The 24145-nt window shown below is 36.0% G+C and overlaps 2 protein-coding genes across 6 annotated transcripts in view; one reads left to right on the top strand and one right to left on the bottom strand.

Moving 5' to 3' along the window:
* FXR1 (FMR1 autosomal homolog 1) overlaps positions 1-13511 on the top strand; it is a 59529-nt gene extending 46018 nt beyond the window's left edge. For 2 of the 4 annotated variants that reach the window (XM_027111058.1, XM_027111049.1), the window contains 5 exons: positions 3334-3537; positions 4954-5154; positions 5846-5926; positions 9585-9676; positions 10424-13511. In XM_027111058.1, the coding sequence (XP_026966859.1) occupies positions 3334-3537; positions 4954-5154; positions 5846-5926; positions 9585-9676; positions 10424-10594 (749 nt within the window). In that variant the 3' untranslated portion in view covers positions 10595-13511. The remainder of the gene's footprint in view (positions 1-3333; positions 3538-4953; positions 5155-5845; positions 5927-9584; positions 9677-10423) is intronic. The other 2 variants (XM_027111068.1, XM_027111077.1) reach the window with 2 other exon arrangements.
* Positions 13512-19190: 5679 nt separating this feature from the next.
* DNAJC19 (DnaJ heat shock protein family (Hsp40) member C19) lies at positions 19191-23853 on the bottom strand. 2 transcript variants are annotated; one of them, XM_027111032.1, is made up of 6 exons: positions 23699-23853; positions 22877-22928; positions 22728-22801; positions 21413-21492; positions 20639-20709; positions 19191-19361 (listed from the first exon to the last, which is right to left on the bottom strand). In XM_027111032.1, the coding sequence occupies exons 1-6, from the start codon at positions 23798-23800 to the stop codon at positions 19285-19287; spliced, it is 456 nt and encodes a 151-aa protein (XP_026966833.1). In that variant the 5' UTR covers positions 23801-23853; the 3' UTR covers positions 19191-19284. The 2 variants fall into 2 exon arrangements, with proteins under 2 accessions (XP_026966833.1, XP_026966840.1); XM_027111039.1 differs by lacking the exon at positions 23699-23853 and adding an exon at positions 23494-23692.
* Positions 23854-24145: the final 292 nt, after the last annotated feature.

The following is a 24145-nucleotide window of genomic DNA, read 5'->3' as shown; positions in this document are numbered from 1 at the left end:
TGATTTTAACAGAGTATTTTTCTGCTGATTATGCAACAAATCATAATTTCAGAGGCTTTTACAATACTATTATCTCATAGTTCTGTAGGTCAGAAATCTGACATGAGTGTCATTGGGCTAAAATCTAAGTGTTGGCATGTCTGTATTTCCTTTTGGAGGCTCTAGGGAAAAATTTGTTCCTTTGACTCTTCCAGCTTATAGAGACAATCTCTGTTCCTTGGCTTATTGACGGCTTCCTCCGTCTGATAAAGCCAGTAATTACAGAGAGTCCTTATGCTGCCATCTCTGGTTCTCTGTAGTTGAGAATGGTTCTCTACTTTTTAAAGATCCATGTGATTAATTTGGCCTTACGTGGATGATCTAGGATAATCCTCCCACCTCAATATCCTTAACCTTAATTACATCTGCAGAGTTCCTTATGCCATCTCAGAAATGTTTAATATGAAGGAAGTGGAACACTAGCCAGTTCATTAGCTTTTTTTGTTTTTGACCTTAATAGCTGTCTTTATCTACTGAAATCTATTTATGATTTAGACACCCTCTTTGAGTATCTTGAGTATTAGATTTAGGTTAAACCTAAGAAAATTTTTTTGCTTATGATACTGAGTTAAATACTACACTGTATTTCTAAAGGTAATTTGAAAGGAACTTCTGTTAAAAAATGAGATACTCATCTAACTTCAAATTTTGGTAATGTTTTCAGGCAGGATATATAGCTTTGTAAATAAATCCCAAAGTTCTGATACATTCCAAGGTTTTTTTTGATTGTTTTGTTTTGTTTTTTTAGCTACTCATGAAATGATAAACTACCCTTATTCCACCAGACCATGACATCAGTTAACAAAGTTCTTTTTTGTCATTTGGAAAAATAAGTGTTTTAATTCATTCTCTACTATGAGACTCATTTCTTAACAAAGACTCGAATGTCACTACTAGAAGCGTGCTATATTTTTCTTAAAATGTATGTCTGACGTATCCATTCTTATATAATGACTAGCTATATCTATATTTAATGGCATATGGAGAAAAAAAGATGATAGAAGACTTATCTTTAAAGGAGAAAGGAAGTTGGTAGGCTTGTTTTTAAACTTTACGTTTTAATCCCTGTACTTTAGTATGTAGCATTTTGTGTATCTGAAGAGCTCTTGTGTTTTGCTTTTATCATTAAATGACTATGGAGTTAATATAGTGTATTTCTAGTTTATCTTTCTTATTTGGGAGTTCAGCATAGGAACTTCAAAATCATGCAGCTAATTCACATCTCAAGAGAAAATTGATATGCATGTTGCTAGGCTTCTGGGGGCATTTAGGGATATAAGACAGAGCTCTCCCCTTTATTATATTGTAGACCAAGTGGGAAGTAAATCCACACTGGAGAAAATAGAAAACAACACATGACAATACTTCATGATAGATACACATTAAGGAAATAAGGGGAGAGGTCTGTTTTTAGTTATATTGGTTGGAAGCTACAGACATTGAACTGGGCCCTTAAGGAGATAGATTTGCATGTATAGGTTTCCCACACTATCAGAAAGTAGAGTTTTCCTGTGAAACCTTTTGTAAGCTGAAATGGCGTAAAGTGAAGAAGCAATTACCTTAGGACACATCTTGCTAATAGATGCACAAAATAATGTGAGATAAAGCACAGATGCTCACCGACACAGTTCAAAACTATGTTGGCTTGATGCTGAGTTTAGTTCCTGAGGAAGGAGCTGGGGTGTGCTGCTGTCACTGTTTGGGGTGCTTGCTGCCTCTATAATGGCTTGCTGCGAAGCAAATGCCGAAGGCTATTTTCTCTTCGTGCCTTTTTTTCCTAAAGCAGAAATCCTCTTTGATTTCTTTTGGTTAGCGAAAACAGGTATTTGTGGAGGTCTTTTATAAAAGCAAAACGGTGTAAAATGGGCTTCCCTGGTGGCGCAGTGGTTAAGAATCCGCCTGCCAATGCAGGGGACATGGGTTTGAGCCCTGGTCCAGAGACATCCCACATGCCGCGGAGCAAAGAAGCCCGTGCGCCACAACAACTGAGCCTGCGCTCTAGAGCTCACGTGCCACAACTGCTGAAGCCCGCGTGCCTAGAGCCCATGCTCCACAACAGGAGAAGCCACTGTAATGAGAAGTCCACGCACTGCAATGAAGAGTAGCCCCTGCTCGCTGCAACCAGAGAAAGCCCGTGCACAGCAACAAAGACCCAATGCAGCCAGGGGAAAAAAAAAGGTGTAAAATGAACTTTTGAAAAGCATAGGATACCTCTATGCTAAGAGGAAAGGATGAAAAAATGCCATCCCAGAACTAACAAAGAATAGAAGTGGGAATGAGTATGATAGTGATTGGGTCATATAAATCTGACACATTAATTCTGTTATAATAATAATGATGTAAGCTTTCATAGAATCTTTGCAGTGTTTACATTTTTAAAAGGTCACTATTGAATTTGGCCATTGGGATGTTAGAAAAGTCCATAAACTTTTAAAGTCATGCTGAAGTTTTGTTTCACTGATAATGGCTTCAACTCCATTGATTGTCAGGTTGAAGCTGTCTTTTCTTAGAGTAACCTAAAATTTGTTCAGTGATTTCAAACGCTGTATTCTTCAAACTTAAGACATTATAGTGCGAAAAACATAATTTTATGTAGAGCTACTAAAAATACACTCCCAGTTCATGAGACCATCAATTATAAGAAATATTCTTATTTCAGAGATGTTAAATGTGAAAAAAAGGTGCTGCCTAGAATCAGTGAAATAATGGTAGAATACAGTATGCAGATAAAGTACTCATTCTTCTAAATATGATTAAATTTGCTTTTAAATATTGGATAGTGGTTATTTCTTATTATATTGGGTTGGCCAAACTGTTCGTTTGGTTAGTGAATGCATTGTGCAATAAAATTCTTGGTGAAAATGAAAAATGTGTCTTTTATTTTTACTTAAAACCAAATGAACTGTTTGGCCAACCCAATACTAACAATTTGTTAAAAACCTAAAAATGGGCAAAATTTAAAAAATATTTCCCTATATTAAGTGCATTTTCATATTGTATATGTGTAACGTTTTGTATGTTCTTTGCAAAATTCTATTGGCCATGTTTCTGCGCATCCAAACAGTTCAATTTTTAATCTATCTGACTAGGTAAATACTTTATTACTAGTATACAATATTAACATTCAATTATTTCTTAGTTAATAAATTTCAAATTCATTAACATTTTTATTTCTCTTTCTTTGGAGCAGCCAATCAGTAGGGTTAAACAGTGATTAGCAGGAAATAATGTTGAAAAATTTCACTTTTTTCTTTAATAGAAATATAGTTGGCTTATGTTTTCTTCTTTCCCAAGGTACAAACTCTGAGCTGTCTAACCCATCTGAAACTGAATCTGAGCGTAAAGACGAGCTAAGTGATTGGTCATTGGCGGGAGAAGATGACCGAGAGAGCCGGCATCAGCGTGACAGCAGGAGACGCCCAGGAGGAAGAGGCAGAAGTGTTTCAGGGGGTCGAGGTCGTGGTGGACCACGTGGTGGCAAATCTTCCATCAGTTCTGGTAGTCTTTTATATACTATGTCAGAATCCTTTCTTGGTAAACAGTATAATTTCATATACGTTAATTCATTTACCAGGGCCACTCATTTTTGGAAGTTTCTCTTTTAACTGTCTGAGGAAAATAGTAGAATATATATATATATATACACACATACACATAGCAACATAAGGAAAAGCACTATAGAGTGTTTCTCAGTGAAAGTTTAGCTAGAATATTCAGAATGTTCTTGCTTAGTATAATGGGCTGGGGGGAGAATTGAGAATTGTCAGGGATCCATGGACTAGATCCATAGCATATTATTGTATGGCAACTTTTAATAAAACCACTCTTAATAAATTTTTTAAAAAGGCTGGATCAAATCACACCTTTTACGGGACTTTAAAGTACTCTCTAGTTCTAGTGATATTCTTCAAGTCCTAAAGTTCAGTTTACAGACTTCCAGGGAAATAGTTTTTTATATTTTAGTATATTGTTCACTCTTATCAAGGTTTATAAAATTATAGTATGCTGAATTACAAAGTAAATGTACTTTACCTAGTGTTTATGATTAATGGATAAACTTAGTGTCTTTTGCAAAGATGCTAGCTTGCTAGCTGTTACCAAAGGAAACTTAGAAAGGAAAAATCGTGATTAGGTGAATTTCTTCTATAATTTGATTGGTGGAAGCAATAAATGCACATAGGTAAGATGGGTATTTTTTTTTCTTATAAATTATATCTTAAAACCTTTCCTTTCCCACCCTCACCCCACCTTACTCCACCTTCACTCTTTCTTTCTGGAGATGGGAGTACTACTCAACATTCATTTCCACATTTTCCTATAACCAGTTAGAATTTCAAATTTTTTAGTATGCTTTTTTGTGTAGACTTGTTTTGCTTGCTTCAGTTCATAGTAAGAGATTTCTATTATGTCATGGAGTGCAGGTGTTGAGTATTATTTGGAAATAGTTCATTAACATTGGCACAAAGAAGCAGCAACCACATTGAACTCAGTTATGGAGACAAAAAGCTGTTTCGTGGAATTGATTCATTTTAGCTGAATATTTGTTTTCATTTTTATTTCTCTAGCCTCTGGGCAGGATTAGCTAGGAATGTGAATGTAAAAAGTAGCATGTAATAATATACTAGTTCCTAATACGTTTTCAAAACAAGTCAAAGAGAAATGGTAGAAAGCCAAGTTGTCTGCCCTTCTTCTGTTTTAATATTTCATTGCCATTTAAAGGTTTTTATATTTGTTGTTTTTCAGGTAAAATAGTGATACAGAAAACATTTTATCTGAAGACAGAGAGGGTATATTTTTACCTGGGGAAAATTGAAGTTTCTTATCATTAATTGATATAGTTCAATATAGGTCGGAGTATTCCTAATAACTGCAGCTCTCTTAAACAAATATTTCTTGCCTCTGACATGCATATAGTGCTCAAAGATCCAGACAGCAATCCATACAGCTTACTTGATAATACAGAATCAGATCAGACTGCAGACACTGATGCCAGCGAATCTCATCACAGTACTAACCGTCGTAGGCGGTCTCGTAGACGAAGGACTGATGAAGATGCTGTTCTGATGGATGGGATGACTGAATCTGATACAGCTTCAGTTAATGAAAATGGGCTAGGTATGTAAGCACTTAGGGAAAAGATATATATTATTGTATAATATTGTTAATGTATGAAGCTTTTTTTAAAAAAAAATCCCAAACATATGCAATTCACAAGTTGAATTTTTCCTAGTGTTTACTTCAGACGAGGTAGATGGCTTTGTGTCTGTCTTAAATGTCTAGTTCTCAGATTTGTATAGCCAAATAATTTGAAACTGGGAGGGTTTATTAAAGTGCCCTTCAATACAAATATTCAAACTGCAAGGCACTTAATACTCTTACTGTTCTAAACCAAAATTGGGCTTTCAGTTTGCCTCTTTAAATGTTATAAATGACACAAATGAAGGTGTGTATACTGAGTAGGAATTGATTTCCAGAGGGCTAAAATGTCATTAACTTTGGTAAAAAAAAGGAAAACTTTATTCCTGAATGATGGTAATTAAGTCTTAGAGTTTGTTTAATCAAGAGTTAAAACCCTCTTAATTTGTGGATGATAATTCCATATTTAATGTAGTAGGAATGTTTTAAACTACAAAAGTATTTTTCCTGTGAGTAATGTGTATTGTTTTATTTTTCCTGTTTAATTAAAAGGTTCTTTTCCCTTCTTTAAATCTTTGAAGGAAAGAAGTTTTTTGTTTTTTTATTTTTTTTGCTTTGTTTTTTGCTTTGTTTTTGTCAGAATAGTTCATGGTGAACTTTGCAATTACAGATGATAGTGAAAAAAAACCCCAGCGACGCAATCGTAGCCGCAGGCGTCGTTTCAGGGGTCAGGCAGAAGATAGACAGCCAGGTAACTTGCGTGGACCTGTTGCCAACACCAGGTTACAAGCATGAAAAAAAAATGTCATGTGTCTGCTTTCTAAATATATTATACTTACATGTACACCTGTGCATATACATTCAAGATGTGCATTGCATAAATTGTTTACTCAACTAATACGACTACTACTCTTAAGAAAATGCATTCTTCCTTCACACCGTAAATGTGTAGTAAACCCGTCTAATTGAACTAATGTTGTGTCTCAGTTTTTTTACATGGAAATACTGTTGAGAATACCGTTATTTTGTCCACTTGGCAGATTCTGCATTCTTGAGTTGGGGCCTGCCATCCCAGGAACTATGTTGTAGATTGTGATTGAGGTTGATTGGCAAAACTGGGCAGCTTTTGCATGGTGCCTGCTTGCTATATCTGGGTTCAGCACCTCATTTTTGTGGGGTTTCTCATACCCACAGTTTAAAAAAAAAGTATAAATGAAAAAAATACTTGAAAGTGTCTTTTTCCTAGTAAGAGGAATGCATGTTATGTTTTTGTTTATTGTAGTGTGATGCCTTTTCCCTTACACCTACTAACTATTCAAATTAATAGTACTTACTTAGTTTTAGAATGTTAATTTAAGTAGATATAATTTTTAGTAACTTCAAAGAAACTTGTTTGCTGTGTCTATACTATCTTGAACATAATTCCATTTCCTTTGTATGGAGAATCACATGTATATTTACAATGAAGAAACTGTGTGCACCAGAAATAAACCCCTTTTAAACTAATCAATTTTGCATTCTTTCCAAAGCAAATTCTTGTGTTTTCCCCAAATAAAGAATGTAAATTCCAGTATCTTTATTTAGAATTTTAAGTTTAGTGGTTGTGGAGACATTTGAGAAAACTGGTTAAGGGTATTAGTTTCCATTCTTGGGGAAAAAAAAGTTGATGTTTTAAAGATAGTTGTAAATTTAAAAGGAATTAAATATTGTCAAAATAGGTTCCAGGAAATGTTACTGTTTTCTCTTCTTTTCTCTCTCTTTAGTGTTAGAAATATCTTTTAGATGAAGAGATTGTATTTATTTTGTTTTTTGAAGCTGGCATAGCAGCGTGTACACTTTTTGGCTGTACTTTACAAATAAGGAAATTTAAGCTGTTAGTAGGTTGGGCTTGAGATAGAATAAATTACAACATAATTTATTAACTAGGTGGATGGTGGTTCATTACTAAGTCAAAGGACATAAAGGGAATAACGTAAAACCTTTGATAAAGAAGAGGAAGAGATTTCTGCATGGTATTAATTGAAACTTGAGTAATTTAGAGTTTTAAATAATTAAGCAATGATTTGTGTTCTTTACTGCATTTATTCCTATTTTACTCTGTTCTTTGGAAGTACTAATTTCCTCTTTAGAACTCATTGCCTTTCTCAGCGTGCCCCCTGCCCCCCAAACCAACACACACACGCGCGCACACACACACACACACACAATAGGTGGAAAAAGCACATCATTTTCTCCTTTGCCCCTGGAAGGAGTTCTACGAAGGCAGCTTCTATCCAAAGTTAATGTCAACATTCTCTGAAATAAACAAATATTTGCTCAGAATTTCTTGTTGCCCTTAGTATAAATTAAGCAGTGAGTATTCTTTACTAAGAAAAGAATGACAGTATACTGGTGTCCAGTGGATTAACTTTGGAGCCCTTAAATTCTAGAGTCCAAATTATGCTGCACAAATTGCCTCAGTTTTTTTCTAGATATTGTAAATACTTATTAATCTGTTTTGAACTTTTAAGTGGCTTTTATTTTAAAGACTGGCTATAAACAGGTTTTTCTTTGAATTAACTGAGGTTATTTTTAGTTTTACCTCCCTTTGGTAGGGGAGGGGCACTGATAAATTTTTACCTTTCCAGCTAAGTGCCTATTAATTGATAAACTGTATCAAAGTATACTATTCTCTGTACATAGTGGATGAAGAGTTCTAAGAATTGTCACGTGTTCAAATTTAGCAGTATGCATGTCTATGCATCAGGGTTTCCAGGTAGCTGAGTTCTTCCAGGTGTCACTGAGGGCTCAACCATGGAAACAGAATGAATTCATTAAGGTGCTCTCCAAACTAGAATAGGATGCTTTTGCTTCTGTGTATGTAGATATAATGATGAAGTGGATTTGATAGTATCCCTCTCCCCAATTTTGGAAACTATTATTAAATGTATTTATAAATTTATTTACAGTGAATTTAAATGACCATTTATAAAGCTCCAAAATGAGTACATTGAGTTTCTTATAATTTGGAGGGAAAGAGACAGTTTTAGACATGAAACATCTTTATTTAGCGGTGTTTCTAAAGATGTGTATTAGTTCTGAATTAAGTTGTTTCCTTGGGATTTAAAAAGATTCATTTTAATAGTTCTGTCTATGTCAGAATCCTTTCTTGGTAAACAGTATAATTTTAGAAAGTTCTTGAAAGTTCTAGAAAGTTCTTGGATCTTATAAAGAAAGGTGTTAGCATGTTAATTCATGATTAAGAAAAATGAATTGTAAATACAATCCAGCTTTTTATTATATTAAAATGATATATTTTCATATAATTTGAACCTGATGGACTAGCTCTTCCTGTACATAGTGACTTTAAATTTTAAATTTACCCAAGTTTTAATTCTTTCGTAATTTACCTGCTTCCATAATTTAAAGTACACCGTATTCCACATAATCAGGGATTTTCCTTCATCAGTTTCTGAGGGAAAGTAAATACTTTGAAAGGAAGAGGGTGATTATTTTGATATTTCTTCAAATCAGTGAATTCTAAGTTGCAGGTCCTTGAAGAGAAAGTTCTGCAGTGTGAGGCCAGTCCAGTGTACTAGCAGACCAGAGGTAGTTTGTTGCAGTTGGGTTGGCAGTAGGGTGTTAGTGTGGGTTAGTCTTTTCGCCTTTGCGTTAGTCTTTTCCCTGTATCCCTACTGCCATTGTAAACACAAACACCTTTTCAGTCAGTCGCTTGAAAGATTGGCAAGATGGGGAAAGGGAGTGGTTACTGAATTAATGGTGGACCTTTTCCCACCATGATCAATGGCCACATTTTTAGGTTGGTGTTCTGTCATCTTTAGTTTGCTTGCAGTTTTTTAGATTACTCAGAATGGTTTCTAGTGTGAAATGTGAAAAAGGAACCATAAAATACACTTGGATATCTTACTGTGCTTTTAAAGAAAATGTTAAAAAAAAAAAAAAAACCAGAACAACTAATTTCTGAGTAAATCTTTTACATCTTTGATGAAAATTTCAAATTGAAGCATGCTACACCACGATTTGACCCAGTTTGCCCCATTTTTTCCCCCACTGATAAGTGCAAACACTGGGCTTACAATGCTGCATTCTCTATTCTTGGTTGTGGATTTCTATGTCAGACTTACCCCACAACTGTAGACTAACCAGAAGCAAATGGCTGGACTCTTGTTGAAGAGGACTTTAATCTAGGCTTCCTTGCCTCTCCAGCTTGAAATCTTCTGTAGTCAGCACTAAACCACAGGCACATTTTTCAGGGTTAGTTTTTGGTTGGAGGTGGTACCCAGCTTAAGAAAATTTTGAATTGGGTAACCCACCATTAATTTATTTTAAAAGTAAAATTACTCTTTATCCATAAATAAACTTTAGAAGTACTTTTTCAACACCTGTAATTTTTTTCTCATCTTCAACAGTCACAGTTGCAGATTATATTTCTAGAGCTGAGTCTCAGAGCAGACAAAGAAACCTCCCAAGGGAAACTTTGGCTAAAAACAAGAAAGAAATGGTAAGGAGAATTTAACCTGTAGGTTTTGGTGTTTTTGTTTTTGTTTTCGGTATGGTTTAGTTTTATTTTCACTTCTTAACTTACTTGTATGATCACTTGTTTCCCCAATTAGACCAGTAATATTTTAGTTAAAGACTACTCTTGATTTTGTTTTTGGCCCCAGGTAACTGAAGATATGCATGCTTGAGCCTGAAATACTTTTCATTTAGAACTCTAAATAGCATTCGTAAAATTCAGTCTGCCCAAAGATACTGGGCATAGAGACTGTTGCCTTAATTTGGGGAACAATAGGCTGAATATACCTCTTCTCAGTGGTGGATAAAGACCTTTAAGTTTCAATTCTTTTAAATATTTTAAGGGATTTGATATGTAAATGTGAGTTCCAAAAAAAAGGTGAGTAAGTAGGTGGTTATTTGCGTTACTTAGGGTATTAATGTTTATATCTTTTATATGGTGAGCTTTCCAGTGGTTAAAATGAAATTAGGTGCAAGTTTTCAGTAAACAGGTACAGATTCTTCCTGTGGTTTATGCACCGCTAGATACTAGAGATAAAGAGTTGAAAAGCCCAGAGAGGTGGAGTACATTGGTATTTGTTTTGAATTTTAAGAATGTTTTAATTCTTTGATCCATTGTGGTATGTGAAAACTAAAATTATTTATTAGCTAATTAATGTTTATGTAGCTATTGTCCTCCTCAGCTATAGATTTCATTTATAAAGAAGTTGAAAAAGTTGTCTCCCTTTGGCAGGCAAAAGATGTGATTGAAGAGCATGGTCCTTCAGAAAAGGCAATAAATGGCCCAACTAGTGCTTCTGGCGATGAAATTTCTAAGCTACAGCGTACTCCAGGAGAAGAAAAGATTAATACCTTAAAAGAAGAAAATACTCAAGAAGCAGCAGTCCTGAATGGTGTTTCATAAACTGAAGAAGTTCCTAGTTTACAGTTCTTTTACATTACATTTTACAATAGTGCTTGTACAAGCTTGCCAAAGATAGAATATGGATCGCCAGTCTTTACATCGCACTTTCAGTTCCTCCATTTGGAATTCAGAAAGGGGAGGGATCCTGAAGAAATCATATGTTAAACATACTTTGACACCTACTGTGTTATAAAATATATCATCAGATGTGCCTTGAGAATAGTATATGTAACATTAAAAAAAGTTGCTGGCTATAGGAAATGTTATTTTGTTTTCAAAATATGGCAGAGATGGGGGGAGGTGGGTGGGGGGTGGGATCTCTAAGGGAATATTCTTTATGAAAGCATTAGCTGCTTTTGTTACATTTTTAATAATATGCAACCACTTCTTCACCTGAGGAAAACTAGAGTGAAATGCAGTCTAAGATATTTTGCACTGAATTGTAATTTCTTCATTAGTTTAGTCTGGAAACTGGTCTGTTTTAATGTGTTTTTAAAATGCTGTATGTAGAGGAAAATCTGCAGGCCACTGGAATACATTTGTTAAATTCTCATCTGCAGGGACACTGGGTGATATTGGCAGTGACTGTTCTACATTGAGGCTTTGTTTGGTTTATTTATTAAAGTGTACAGTATTTAAAAAATCAAACATAGCTTTAGTTAAAACACTAAGCTGAATTAGTCATGTCCATTCAGACATAACCTGAACTACTGAAAAGATCAATTTCCAGAAGGTTTATTCTGTATAAACTACATGTTAGTCTTCAGTAGAGTATCTTTTCCTTTTCTTTTTTCCCCCTTTTTCTTTTTTTTTCCCTTTTTTTTTTTTTTTTTTGATTTTGGTTGTTTGATGTGCAATATGTTTTTGTATGCAGGTAGTAAATAAACTTTGATCTTCCATTTGCTGATTTTTAACTTTCTACTTTTTATACCAACTGTTGAAAAGTAGTTGGACCTACTTAAAGGCCTAGAGTAGTATTCTGATTGCTTTTTAAGATGCATTTATACTTGCTCATAAGTAGTAGTAAAATATTAGCTGGTCAATTTATCATTTTGTAATGAATCCTCTGAAATCTTAGTACTTAAAAAAATTTAGTGTGTTAGAATAGAATGGTTTAGGGAATTGATCAGAGATTTGATATTAGGAAAGTCTTTGTAACAAAATTCTAATCATAGGCAACTTTTGGAAGGCATTGGGGTAAAATCCAGAATTTTACTTTTGCCTTTGATTCTTTATTAAAGTTATTTTTATAAAGAAGTATAATGAGCAGTTTTTAAATAAGGAATGTCACGAATTTGATTTTTGGTTCTCAAGGAAATAATTTTAAAGGTTCTTATACTAATGAATGGATTTTTGGTAAATATTTTAGCCAGATGTCTTAATTTTAGGAAGATACAAACTTAAACGAAGTGTGTTGCAAGGTGATATCAAGTAGTTGTGGGTTTATGGGAGTTGCTCTACAATATTATATAAAGACTACTGAGCAAGAAGAAAGCTCTTTCACTTGGCATCTGAAAAGTATTTTATGTGCATAATTTATGTTAATTTACGTGCATAAAAAAGCTCAGTGATTTTAATTTATGGCTGAAGGACAATTCAGGTTATAGTTAAAAATATTTGCCAGGTCAGTGTATGTAAAACCCTAGCCCTGAAATTTATTACTGTTGAGGTTAAAGTTGTGATGATATTACATGCTTTTCCCTAAAACCCTGATAACTGAAAATTTTAAGGTGTAGTGTGAATAGTGCAGTCCTTGAACATTGAATAAATAATATCAAGTAATTTCATATCTTAATAAAATTACCCACAAATGTCTTTTTTTTAATCCACCAAAGTCAGAAACATGTAAAATTGTTGGCCTTTTTATTCTTCTCTTCAGTAGTAGAGTTACAAATTAATTATAAGGTATGAGAAGAATTTTCATTAATCCCCAAATCGGTAAATATGGTATAAAGAAAATACGATTTTTCATTTTCTTCCAGGTAGAATATTCAGTAAAATCCTCCTGTAAAGACTGTTTCAGTGGGAACGGAAGAAACACAAAATCATCTTAAGTGGGTTTAGCCCAGGGAGTTTTTTTAGAACTAATAACCTGATTCTAGGAAATAAGTATTAAGATTTCATTATTTACAAATGACTAATCCCAATGTCCTTTAGAAATATGTGCTGCAGAATCATGATAGGCCTTTTATCTTTTTTTTTTTTTAATAGCACATGCTCAGATTCAGAACTGAAAAGCCCACTCCCAAAGGTAACTATTCCTGATAGAGGTAGCCTTCCAAACTTAGTTTGAGAGGAGTGCATCTTTTTTGGCTACAAGTTACATGGAATGTTGCTATGGGAAAACTGCCAGCCCCCCAGCCCCGCCCCCCCAAAGGTTTTGTGCAGCTTAAGTATTGTTTCAGCATACATATATGAAATCGTGTATGATATCTGAACTAAATCATGAATTAAGAACTGAGATTACATGGGGGTAAAAATGGTCTTTTCCTGAAGACTTGGGAAGCCTAGGATTCTTGGGTTTGGCATCACTCTTTTAAGCCTTCCACGGGCCTAAAACTTTCACAAAATGGTATGGGTTTCTGTTGACAGGTCAGTCACCACTGTTAAAATTATAATAGGGATACATAAAAGTATTAATTTTAAGTAACTATTTTAATGTGGAGGTAACAGCATATCAAACCAGTGAGTTCATGAAAACTGAGACGTTGCTTAGGACAAGGCTGAGGGAGGTAGTAGCTTAAGTAAATATTCTTTAAAAAGCAAGTCCAGGTATATACAGACAAGCAAAATAACCAAAGAACAGGAAAACACTAAGCTGGTGTTTTACTATTTGTCCTGGATCTCCATTCATGTCAGCCGTTCTTCTGTGGCTGGGATCCATCACCTTTGGAAGTATTTTTGTAGCTACTGTTTGCTATGAGTCTAGTGTTTAACCTCAGAAGGGTCTCTGCAAAGTTGGTATGTTAACTGAATGTTGCTGGTAGATTGGGAAATAGTACCTACCATTTGTGTCCTCTGCAAACAGATCGACTCTTTTCAGGTTGAAACCAACTAGTTAATATTCTTATAGGCTGTGCCTACAATGAGCTTATGCCGTAAGCAGATGATTGGCGGTTACTGGAAATGAATAAAGGAAAATTACTTTTATATTTAGATTTTCTAAGGCTTCAAGGAACTTGAATTGGATCTATGGGTTTGGCAAAATTCCAAAAGGCAACAAGTAGGGTGTTCATTGTAAAGCCTCAGTCTCCCTATCTTTGCTATTTACAACTTGGATCCCCTGTACCCTTTATAAGGATATCTGATATGGTGAATTTGCAGGTCCCTTATTTTAAAATTTTAGTTTTTTACTAGGATGCTTGAATGGATAATATTCACTTATAACCCAGGATTAACCTATGACAGCATTTGGGTTTTATTTCAGGGAACTGTTGCAATAAAGCAATAATTGCAATCTGCTATAGTAAAACTTTTGGCAAGTGGTGGTAATTTGAAACTGCACTCAACTGCTGGTTGAAAACGTCAGTTATGTTGAACCACAGGAAATTGCTGGGAGCTGACCAGTTTTGACCCACAGAAGAGACAACCTAATAATACGTTTTAAGGTATAATCATTTACTCCAGAAATCCAAGCAAGGGTCTAATCATCCAGAAAAGCCCTAATTATTGGATGAGGGAGGTGTATATAATGAAAATATTAATTTTGTTTTTTAAAATGGTTTATCAGTGGGTCACTTTAGATTCAGATTCATCTGTATCTTCTATATTACTGTTTCAGGGTACTGAAGCACAGAATTGGGAGTTACTATCTCAGTTGTACAAACTTTTTCTGTATTCCGTTTCATCCAACTAGAGAGGCCTAGACTAGGTGATCCCATAAAGGCCTTTCCAATATAATATAACTAGAGTGTAATCATATGTTAGACCCTGTGTGATACTTAACCATGTACTCTTAAGGAGTATGCTGAATTCAAATGGTGTTTGTTTTCTATTTATATCTGTCCCAGACATTTCCAGCTATATTGTATGCAATCTAAAGATAAAAGAAGAGCAGAATTATTTTTCACTAACATTCTCAATTTCAAAGTCCCACTATTAAGTATACTAGTTAGCAGTTTCTCAAATTAGGGTGAAACCACAGGGATATTTTCTGAATGTTTCGTACCCTTTTTACTTGATGGATTGTCAAATGTAGCTACTCATTTTCTAGGTTAGAGACTATTTTCATTACAGAAATTTTCCCATAGTTTTTCTAGATGAACTAATCTATGCTTAATTGTTCCCTGGAGCTCATACCTCAACCTCTTTGAACTTCATTTTTCACCTTGCTGTTTTCAGGTTGTAAAGAAAAATACGTAAATACTTCACTTGAAATTCCATTAACTGAAACAGCACTAAGGTCACAGCAAGTGTTAACTTGTTCCAGATTATACCCTAACACTGGACTACGACCTTGTCATTGGGTCAGGAATAACAGGTTAACACTGGATAGCTCTTTCTATATCCTGTTGCTAAAGCAACAATTGGCTCTAAGCAGATACACAACACTGAACAGCAGTGCCAGCAACAAAAAGCAGGGCTTAAGTCATTTAAGTTTCCTGGTACTCAAGGTTACTCTCAGTCCAGGGTTCTTTAACCAAAAACCTATTCTAGCATTCTAAGTAAGTGCTTTTTACTTTACCTCAGATTTATAGATTTCTTTCTACCATATTCTGGCCTTTTAAGTTTTGGAGCCAACTTCTAAATTTTCATTGTAATTAACGTTTGGGGGATCATTTATGCTGAACAAAATAATGACCCCATCACACACTTCTGAAATGCAAAACAACTTTTATAGGTTGTTAACAACAGAAAGGTGCCTTATAAATTCTCATTGAAACAGTAGAACTCATTATTTTAGCCTGAAGTGTTTAAACTTAAGCTTGGTTAACTCTTAAATGAAGCATTCTGCCTGGATTAATTTAAATTACTTCTGATACAAGGTTTTCTTTTAAGGTAGAAAATAAATTTTCAGTGTGCCGAATACTACATAGCTTTTTAGTGTGGCATGGTCCAACTTGTTTAGGTTTTTACCCTGCGTTAAGATACTAGTTATCCAGTTTCTTCCACTTCTCATTTTACATCTAGCTGCCTTTTACCCTTCTTGCTTCTGTTTGTTGTGATTTAGAGCACAGGAAATTAAGGATAGCAGAGAAAACTATATAACCAAGCTTCTAGAATCAGAAAATGGGTTTGTGTTCCATTTTCATACATGTTCTCAATTATTTCTTGAATGGTTTGGGTCTGTATGACTTGTTAAATGCTTCTATAGATATTCCCATCATTTTTAAAACAGCTGAAGGCAAGAGAATTTGCTTAAAAATAAGGGTGGGAAAAGATTCGACTTCAGGACCACCCATTACAGCCTACTTTCATCACCAGCAAAGCAGGTTTATAAAGTTTATTAAGTAGCATAGGACTCATCTGTTGTCAACCTAGAGGCCCAGTGAAGGCAAAAGGAAAGAGGCTAAGTAAGGAAACTAAAGCTCTGGTATGCCAGTTCTAAACATTAAGGCTGTGAATAGGCATGTATTAAGGACTAATATATAGAGAACCAAATTATAATTGAAGCTAGTAAATTGGAGAAGATATTCAGGGCTTATAGTTTCAGTAGCTGTGCAACTTCAGAAAGCATTTGCTCTAGTTTTTCAATTTCCTATCCATAAAGTGGAGAAATCTTAACAATTTAAGTTGGCTGTTATTTTTTTTTTCCCCTCTTAACAGATGAGGAAGCAGAGCCCTAAGTGCATAGATACCTTGCTCAAAGTTGCCTGGCTATTATAGCAGAAGTTTCACTTGAAACCTGTACCTCCTATTCCTAGTCCTATATTCAACCATTATCTTCCTCCCTTTTAAAGAAGTCTATATCTGAAAGGACCCGTGGATAAAAAGGGCCCAAGGTAGAAGTGTAATGACAAGTACGAGACACACATTTCAGTACCACCAAGGAAAACATCCCTGGGTTATCAGATTTGTGAAAGGTACCACAGTGTGGAGGTTAACAGCGTAGAACTTCGGGTTTGAGAAAGATCAGTTTTCTCAGCCAGCATGTTGCTTTGGGCAAGTATCTTAACCTCACTGAACTTCAATTTCATTACTTGTAAAATGTACTTTAATAGTAACTACTACTGGGTAAGGGGGAAATGCTTAGCTCAACGCTAGCACATTGTAAACAGTCAATAAATGTTAATAATACACAAGCATTTTGTAAGAAAATACCATTAAAAGATGAAGGCTCTCTTACAGATCATCATACTTGCATCAATTACCATGATCTAGAGCCCTCATAAAAAAGATGACTTTTTTACCCAAGAAAAATGGTAGGTTTGCCTAACGGCTTTCAGTGAAATATGGATTCTTCTACTTGAAAAAGGTAAGCCTAGAGAAAATAAAACATTACTATGAAAGAAAAATGTGGTCTGCTGTGCTCCTTAGTATTATTGTAAAGTGGTATCTTAGAAACAGGTATGCTGTGTTTGCATTAAACACTCAAAAGTGTACCTTCAACATGAAGTTTTCCTTTTTAAAGTTAATGCTTGATTGCCTTTGGGCATATCTTCTATTCGTCTGAAAAATTTGCTTTTTAGTTGATAATATCTCTTTTCCTTAATTAAAGCTCTTGTTCATAAACATTTTTTTTTGACTAGTCCAAAGGACTGAAATAAAAGGCTAGTAAGCCAAAATACAATTGATCCTCATTATTAGCGGATTCCTTATTTTCAAGTTCATACCTCCAAAGTCAACAGTCACGGCGATTTCCTGGTTGGTTGTGGACATGCAAAGTGTGAAAATGAGGCCCCCTGACCTACAAAGTTATGCTCTGCCTTGTTTCAGTTTTCCTACTGTAAATAAGCATCCTTTTCATGGTCCATTTAATGCCAAGTTTTTTGCATTTTTGTCCTTTTTATTGGTGATTTCACTGTTTAAGATGGCCCCCAAGTGTAGTGAAGTGCTGCTGCCTAAGGTTCCTAAATGCAAGGCTGTGATGGATTGGCATGAGTTATGATGTTATTGGCTGTGAATTTAATGTTAATGAATCAACAGTATATATTAAATAAGATGTCTTAAACAGAAACACTTGTAAACAAGGTTATATATTCACTGGTTAACAAAAATATTGTGACCAGAGGCTCACAGGAAACCCCTATGAACAGTGGTTCAGGATTCACTAATTTAGTATTCTCAGTGTCTTTATACAACACAACTACTTTGAATAACATGAATCAGCCGTACCTTCATACCCCCTTGTCCCTGGAAATAGCCAAGTGCTTCGTCATACTCTAAATCATGGCAAATGAACTTGATCAGATTTTGAATGAGGAAATGGGATGGAAAATAAAAGCAGATACACCTCCATTTTGAAATGTCCCTAAACACATTCCAGTGCTAAATATGACCACCTCCATTATTTTGACCTTGAAAGTCTTTGTGTTCCCCATTAACAATTAACTTTAGGAAGATTTAAGAAAGTTTAGATTGTAGGTAGTAGTATTTATCATCTTAGAACTGAAAATTAAGTATTCTGGCTGACCACAAAATAGCTATCTTAACCTCACATGTTTTAGGTAGGTCCTCTGGTTAACCTTAGATATTTTTTGTTAGACCAATAGCTATTTACCCTGAAATGTCATTTAAATATATCAGTGTATGAATTATCGAGTCCTTCGTTATATTTTGATAACTGAGAGCTTTTCCGTTTCACTAATTGTGTTTTAACAGATGTGAAACTTGATTATGTAAAAAAATAACCAATTAAAGTAGTTTATAAATGGTCAGTCTCTTTAAGGGGTTAGCTAAATAAAATATACATACTTTCTTGATTAAAAACAGGACTTGTATTCTCAAATCTTTATCATACTGTTACAGTTTTTACTGTATGAAATCGGAAACAATTCAGATTTATCACTGACAAAGTGATAAATACATACCTAGATCAATTTCTCAGGTTAAGTTGTGGCTAAATTCACTTTTTTTTTTTTTTTTGCGGTACTCGGGCCTCTCACTGTTGTGGCCTCTCCCGTTGCGAAGCACAGGCTCTGGACGCGCAGGCTCACCAGCCATGGCTCACGGGCCCAGCCACTCCGCGGCATGTCGGATCTTCCTGGACCGGGGCACGGACCCGTGTTCCCTGCATCGGCAGATGGACTCTCGACCACTGCGCCACCAGGGAAGCCCTAAATTCACTTTTAAGTTCAAGGTTCTAAGTGGCTGGGGGAGTCCTCTGTACCTTGAACAGCCACCTGTCTTAATGAGATGAGCCCCTACTACAACAACCTGTGCTAATTCCATCATATTTATCACATTGTATTTTAATTATTTTCACATTGTATTTTAATTATCAGTTTATCAATCTCCCATCAGATTGGGGATTCCTTCAGAGAGAGACTATCTTGTTCACTTTGTCTTGACATAGGTACCAAATTACTTGACAAATGAGTAACAAACACTTCAAATGGCATGCACTTATCCATAATCATGGAGTATTAACCTACAAATATTCTATAATCCGATTTTAAATCCTCAAATTTATACCAAGGCTTTCATTTAGCTTATGTTAATTTTTAAAATGTGTAGCTTTGAGGCATTTTATTATAAAAAGCTGGTACTCATATACATAAATGAATAGGAACTTAAAATTCATCATACATTTACTTCATTTTTTTAGCTTGACCTTCTAGTAAATCTTTAGCTTCATTGATTTTGGCTGCTATATAAGGAGATCCTCCTACAGGAAGAAAAAAAAGGAATAGTTATAATATGGACTCTCCAATTTCTGCTTGGTGAAAAGCTATTCTCTTGCTTCAAGAATTCCTATGCTTATCTAAGAGGTGAAATGAGCAGAAATGAAATTTTGACTTTTTAAAATAACTATGACACTGGAACTGGATGACCAAAAACATGGTTAATATATTTGACCAATGGGAGGGAGATTTCCACAAAAAATGGCACCTTCTGAAAAAGCTTAAACTGATAGAAATAAAATTTTAAAAAATTCTCATACTTATGTGACTTTGAAATAGTGTAAGTTACCTTTTCATGACGATCACAAGTCATAAACACCAATTTATTGTACTGTGTTATTTTAAAACCATGAAATTTTCAGAGGTGCTGAGCTTAGTTGGGAAGACCCCACTTTGCTTTATATGCTTTTCCTGTTACCAGCAGTCCCTTCACGATGTCACCTACATCTCCTTTCCTACTGAACTGCAGCAGTGATTTGAGTGATTCTCAAAAAAGTGTGGCCCTCAGACCAGCAAGCACCAGCAATCAGTAAAAAGCTTAGTTAGGATGCAAATTTATGGGCTCCACCCTAGACCTACAGAATCAAGAGCCTTCCAGTTAGTATAAGCTAAGTTTTGTAAAAGGTTATGCAGTCAGATACCAAACAATTAAAACCCTGTTTAAACTCAAAACACTCTTTCTTAAAGAGAGGCTTCTCCTGTAAAGTAAAAGGACTTAAACACTGGAATGTGGATTTTGTGGTCTACATTTTGGTATTCCATTTGATCTTTCAACTCAGCCTAGGCTGCTTAGAAGTGTATCAGAAACTAATACATCCTATAGGTTTCTAACTAGGTAACCACTAGTTAAAAGGTCTAAATGTATAGGAAAAAAGTTAAAAGTTTTATTAGTTTCATTAACTGAAATTCAACATTTTCCTTAGGTAAGAATGTAGACACCCCCCACCCCAAACAGTAGTAGTAGCAGTATTTGAGACTCACTACTGTAAGTCACATCACAACTGCAGATCTCAAAACACAATTAATGCTTATCACTACTTCCAAATTATAGTAGTTACTAGATCTGCTCATTAGTCTATAAATTTTTCACTCAGAACTTACTCTTTTAAGATACCTAAACAAATGGATCCAGCCTGGGAGACAGTGCTCACAAACAGATCTAGGCATTTCCCTTATAATAGCCAAGAATTAGATACAAAATTATCCCACTAATAACAGTTACTCCAACAAAATGTGTTAACAATAGTTTAATGATACTTACCCTTGTCTGGGTGATTTAAAAGCATAATTCGTCGATGAGCATCTCTTATTTTTCCCTTATTGGCAGTAGGGCTAATTTAAAAAGGAAAAGGTATGCTTCAGAGTAGATCTGGGTCACATTAAAAAACTATATAAAGGTCGATTAAAAATTGTGAAACTGAAAAAAAAAAAACTGGAGTAAGTCAACACAACAGTATGAAAAGCTATTTGGGAACCTCTAACACACTAGGAAGATTAATATTCTGAATCACAGAACTAAACAGAGCTCCTTAGAAAAATAAGGCATTCTTAAAAATTTAGTTGAACTTTTAACCATTACAACAATCCTTTTATCGAAAAGTATGTTTAAGTATTTGGAAATGAAGGCAGAATTTCATCACAAAAAAATCTGTTACTCCGTTATAGAGAACAATATTGAGCACTGTGATTATCTGTTGAAAAATCTACCTTCAATGAGTTAAAAAGTACTCATGTGTCATTAGACCTTCTCATTGGACTTTTGTAGGGAATGTTTAGATCTTAAAAATGTAATAGATGGAACGTCCCTGGCAGTCCAGTGGTTAAAACTCCATGCTTCTACTGCAGGGGGTGTGGATTAGATCCCTGGTCAGGGACCTAATATCCCGCATGCCACACAGTGCAGCCAAAAAAATAATAAAAATTAAAAAAAATGTACACAGTAGAATAACTCTCCTAATAGAGAAGGTCTTTCTTACACTTGCTTATAGCTCTAAATTTGGAAGAAAAATACTAAAAATGTGAGAAATTATTTTACCTTACACCTAGTATTAATGCTGCTTCCCGTTTTGTCATTTTGGGTTCAAACCCACCTCTGTAATAGCCACCACTGAAGGCCTGAAAGTGGAAATACATTTGTAAGAAAAGATTATCAAAATAAACTGAAAGCTGCTAAAAAATGTCTATAAATGTTCATAGAACCAGCGGAAAAACTAAGACACTTCAGAAAACTAAGTGCAATTCCTATGGTATTTTTTTTTTTTTTCCCTGTACGTGGGCCTCTCACTGCTGTGGCCTCTCCCGTTGTGGAGCACAGGCTCCGGACGCGCAGGCTCAGCGGCCATGGCTCACGGGCCCAGCCGCTCCGCGGCATGTGGGATCTTCCCGGACCAGGGCACGAACCCGCGTCCCCTGCATCGGCAGGCGGACTCTCAACCACTGCGCCACCAGGGAAGCCCCCTATGGTATTTTAACTCTATAAATAGCAACAAATATTTTATTGATCATTAAACATCCATTCCCCCCCCCAACCCCCGGACCATCTAAACTGTCTTGAAGATACAAGACAAAATAACAGTGCCTTAAAGCCAGTTCTTCTGGGAGTGAAGGGAAGAGTATTCCAAGCTAGCCATGTTCTAGATAAAAATTTGATCTCAGAATATGACTACATGTTTTAGAACAAGTGCTTTAGAGGATTCAGAGATCTTTTGAGACAAGTGGTTCAAGGACATTTTGAGGTTCAAGGCAACTACTAAAACAAGACTTTAAGATATATATTGAGAAAATCAGGCTATTAGATCCACTGACCTTGGTATGTCAGAAATTATACTGGTAAAACCTACCATTACTCTACTACTCTGTCACATTCAATCATAACAATAAAAAGCAATACTCTACAGGTTGTCAAAATCATATTCATTCTGAATTTTGACCACAGAATGTATGATCACATTCAGTCATACTCTAGAGCCCAATTAACTGAAGTGTTACCCAAGTAATCTCTGTTAGGGAGTGCCAGAGCCACACAGTAAAAATGGATCACTTCAGACCCCTAGATCCCTCTGTGTTTGTGATGCAGAGCAAATGATGCTGAAGGTAATGGTGTATGAACACTAAAGTGATACTAACTTTCATGATACTAAAACTGTTAACACCTCTTCCCCAAATCTGTCACACGTAACATTTGATTCTTTAGGGTAGCACCATTACAAAGCTCAGAACTTCTAAACCTTCTTTGCGGGAAGCAAGAGAAGGGGTCCAAAGCAATCACTTAGAACTTCATGGATGTCTGGCTCTAGGCTTCATACACAGACAGTAAAGAATTAGCAAAAATGGTGAATAAGAAGCCTTACAGATTTTGGTAGACTTTGAAAAACTTGTTTTACTTGAGGCTCCATATGCTTCATGGCTTGCAAAGCGTAACGGCCTAAAAACAAAAGCAATAAAATAAAAAGTCCGCAACCTCCTCTACTTCAGTTCTACCCCCAAACCATAAACAAACCTGCAAATCCTGCAGCAGCAATGGTCAGTCCAACTGCTACCACTGTACTGGCCTGGTAAAGGGAAGCAGAGTAAATATTCATTTCTCCCATTCTCACCCTTCCCTATCATGCCCATTCTCCCATTCCAACTTATTACAAGTTTTATTTCAACGGGAGAAATAACTTTTAGGATGAAAATTTTCTGCCCAATGATCCTGCAAATTTTATATCCAATGCATTTAAAAGGTATGGGATTTTTCACTAAGGAAAAAAAAAGCAAGTCGATTTGCTTATTTACTTATACAACAGTGAAAAAGATAATTCCCCTCCCCTTGAAAACTTCTTTCACCTCTGGGCAAGTGAAGTCACATTAAAATTCAATCAAGAGCAACGGAAATAAAGTTTCTGCCAGAGAAGGGAGAACTGTTTACAGAGGATTCCTGTAAATTCTGATTCACCGTTAAACGTAGGCTTAACTAAGAGACTAGCTTCTCATAGCACCTTCGGCCAAATATGTTCAGGAATCGAGAAGAGGTGTGTCAGCAAGAGAAAAGGGGAAAGACAGAGCGATGTAGAGAAAGGGCTGCGAGGATGTGTTAGGGGACCAGCAGGTATAATCAAATGCGTTTCCACTAACCTCCGAGCCCCATGGACGGCAGGCACAAAGGCCCGAGAGGGGTGAGGCAACAGCTCTGTGTCCCAGAGGGTGACTCTCCGGGGCGCTACACCCCCAGCTCTGAGTCGCATTAGGGAGACATCTGCGGCTCCTCTCCTCCCAGACCTTGAGCAGAGGTTAAGGCCTGGGCCTGAGATCGCCTAAGAGGCCGGAAGGCGGAACTCACCATGGTTCCCGCTCGGCTCCTCTGCTTCCACCGGGACCGCGGTACATCCCACCCCAACAGCTCTACGCCTCTACCACAAAGCGACGCGGTCACCACCAGCATGTGCAAACCGCCCAGACACGGGCGCCCCAGGAAATACGGCAGTGGCGGCCGTAAACTAGGCCGGAAAACTGTCGTAAAAGGGGACAGCGGACGGGAATGAAAAGGTCGCTCAAGCCGTGGGCAGGTGGAGAACACGACTTCGGATTGGTTGGTGGGTGGGCGGATCACCTCCGTACTGGGCTCAAAGGTGGGGCTTCTTGTTTTATCCTTTGCGCCTGGGCCTAGAGTATTTGGAAATTCTTTCGGAGAACGGTATTGATATCGAAGGGCATGAGCAAATACTGTGTAGCTACACTCTGAACTTTTTTTTTTTTTTTGGTCTGCATCTTAGCATCTCCATTTGGC

Source organism: Aethalodelphis obliquidens, unplaced genomic scaffold, assembly GCF_003676395.1.
Source record: "Aethalodelphis obliquidens isolate GAN/ISIS:26980383/991018 unplaced genomic scaffold, ASM367639v1 scaffold1, whole genome shotgun sequence".
In the NCBI taxonomy this organism is placed as follows: Eukaryota; Metazoa; Chordata; class Mammalia; order Artiodactyla; family Delphinidae; genus Aethalodelphis; species Aethalodelphis obliquidens.
Note: the sequence above shows the minus strand (reverse complement) of the source record. Positions and strands in the feature narration are given on the sequence as shown.

Coding starts and splice junctions, on each gene's coding strand:
- DNAJC19 (XM_027111032.1), bottom strand. CDS start 23,800: ATGCTGGTGGTGACCGCGTCGCTTTGTGGTAGAGGCGTAGAGCTGTTG. Junction 22,929..23,698: donor GGAGCCGAGCGGGAACCATG/GTGAGTTCCGCC, acceptor TCCCTTTACCAG/GCCAGTACAGTGGTAGCAGT. Junction 20,710..21,412: donor GCATTAATACTAGGTGTAAG/GTAAAATAATTT, acceptor TTTTTAAATTAG/CCCTACTGCCAATAAGGGAA.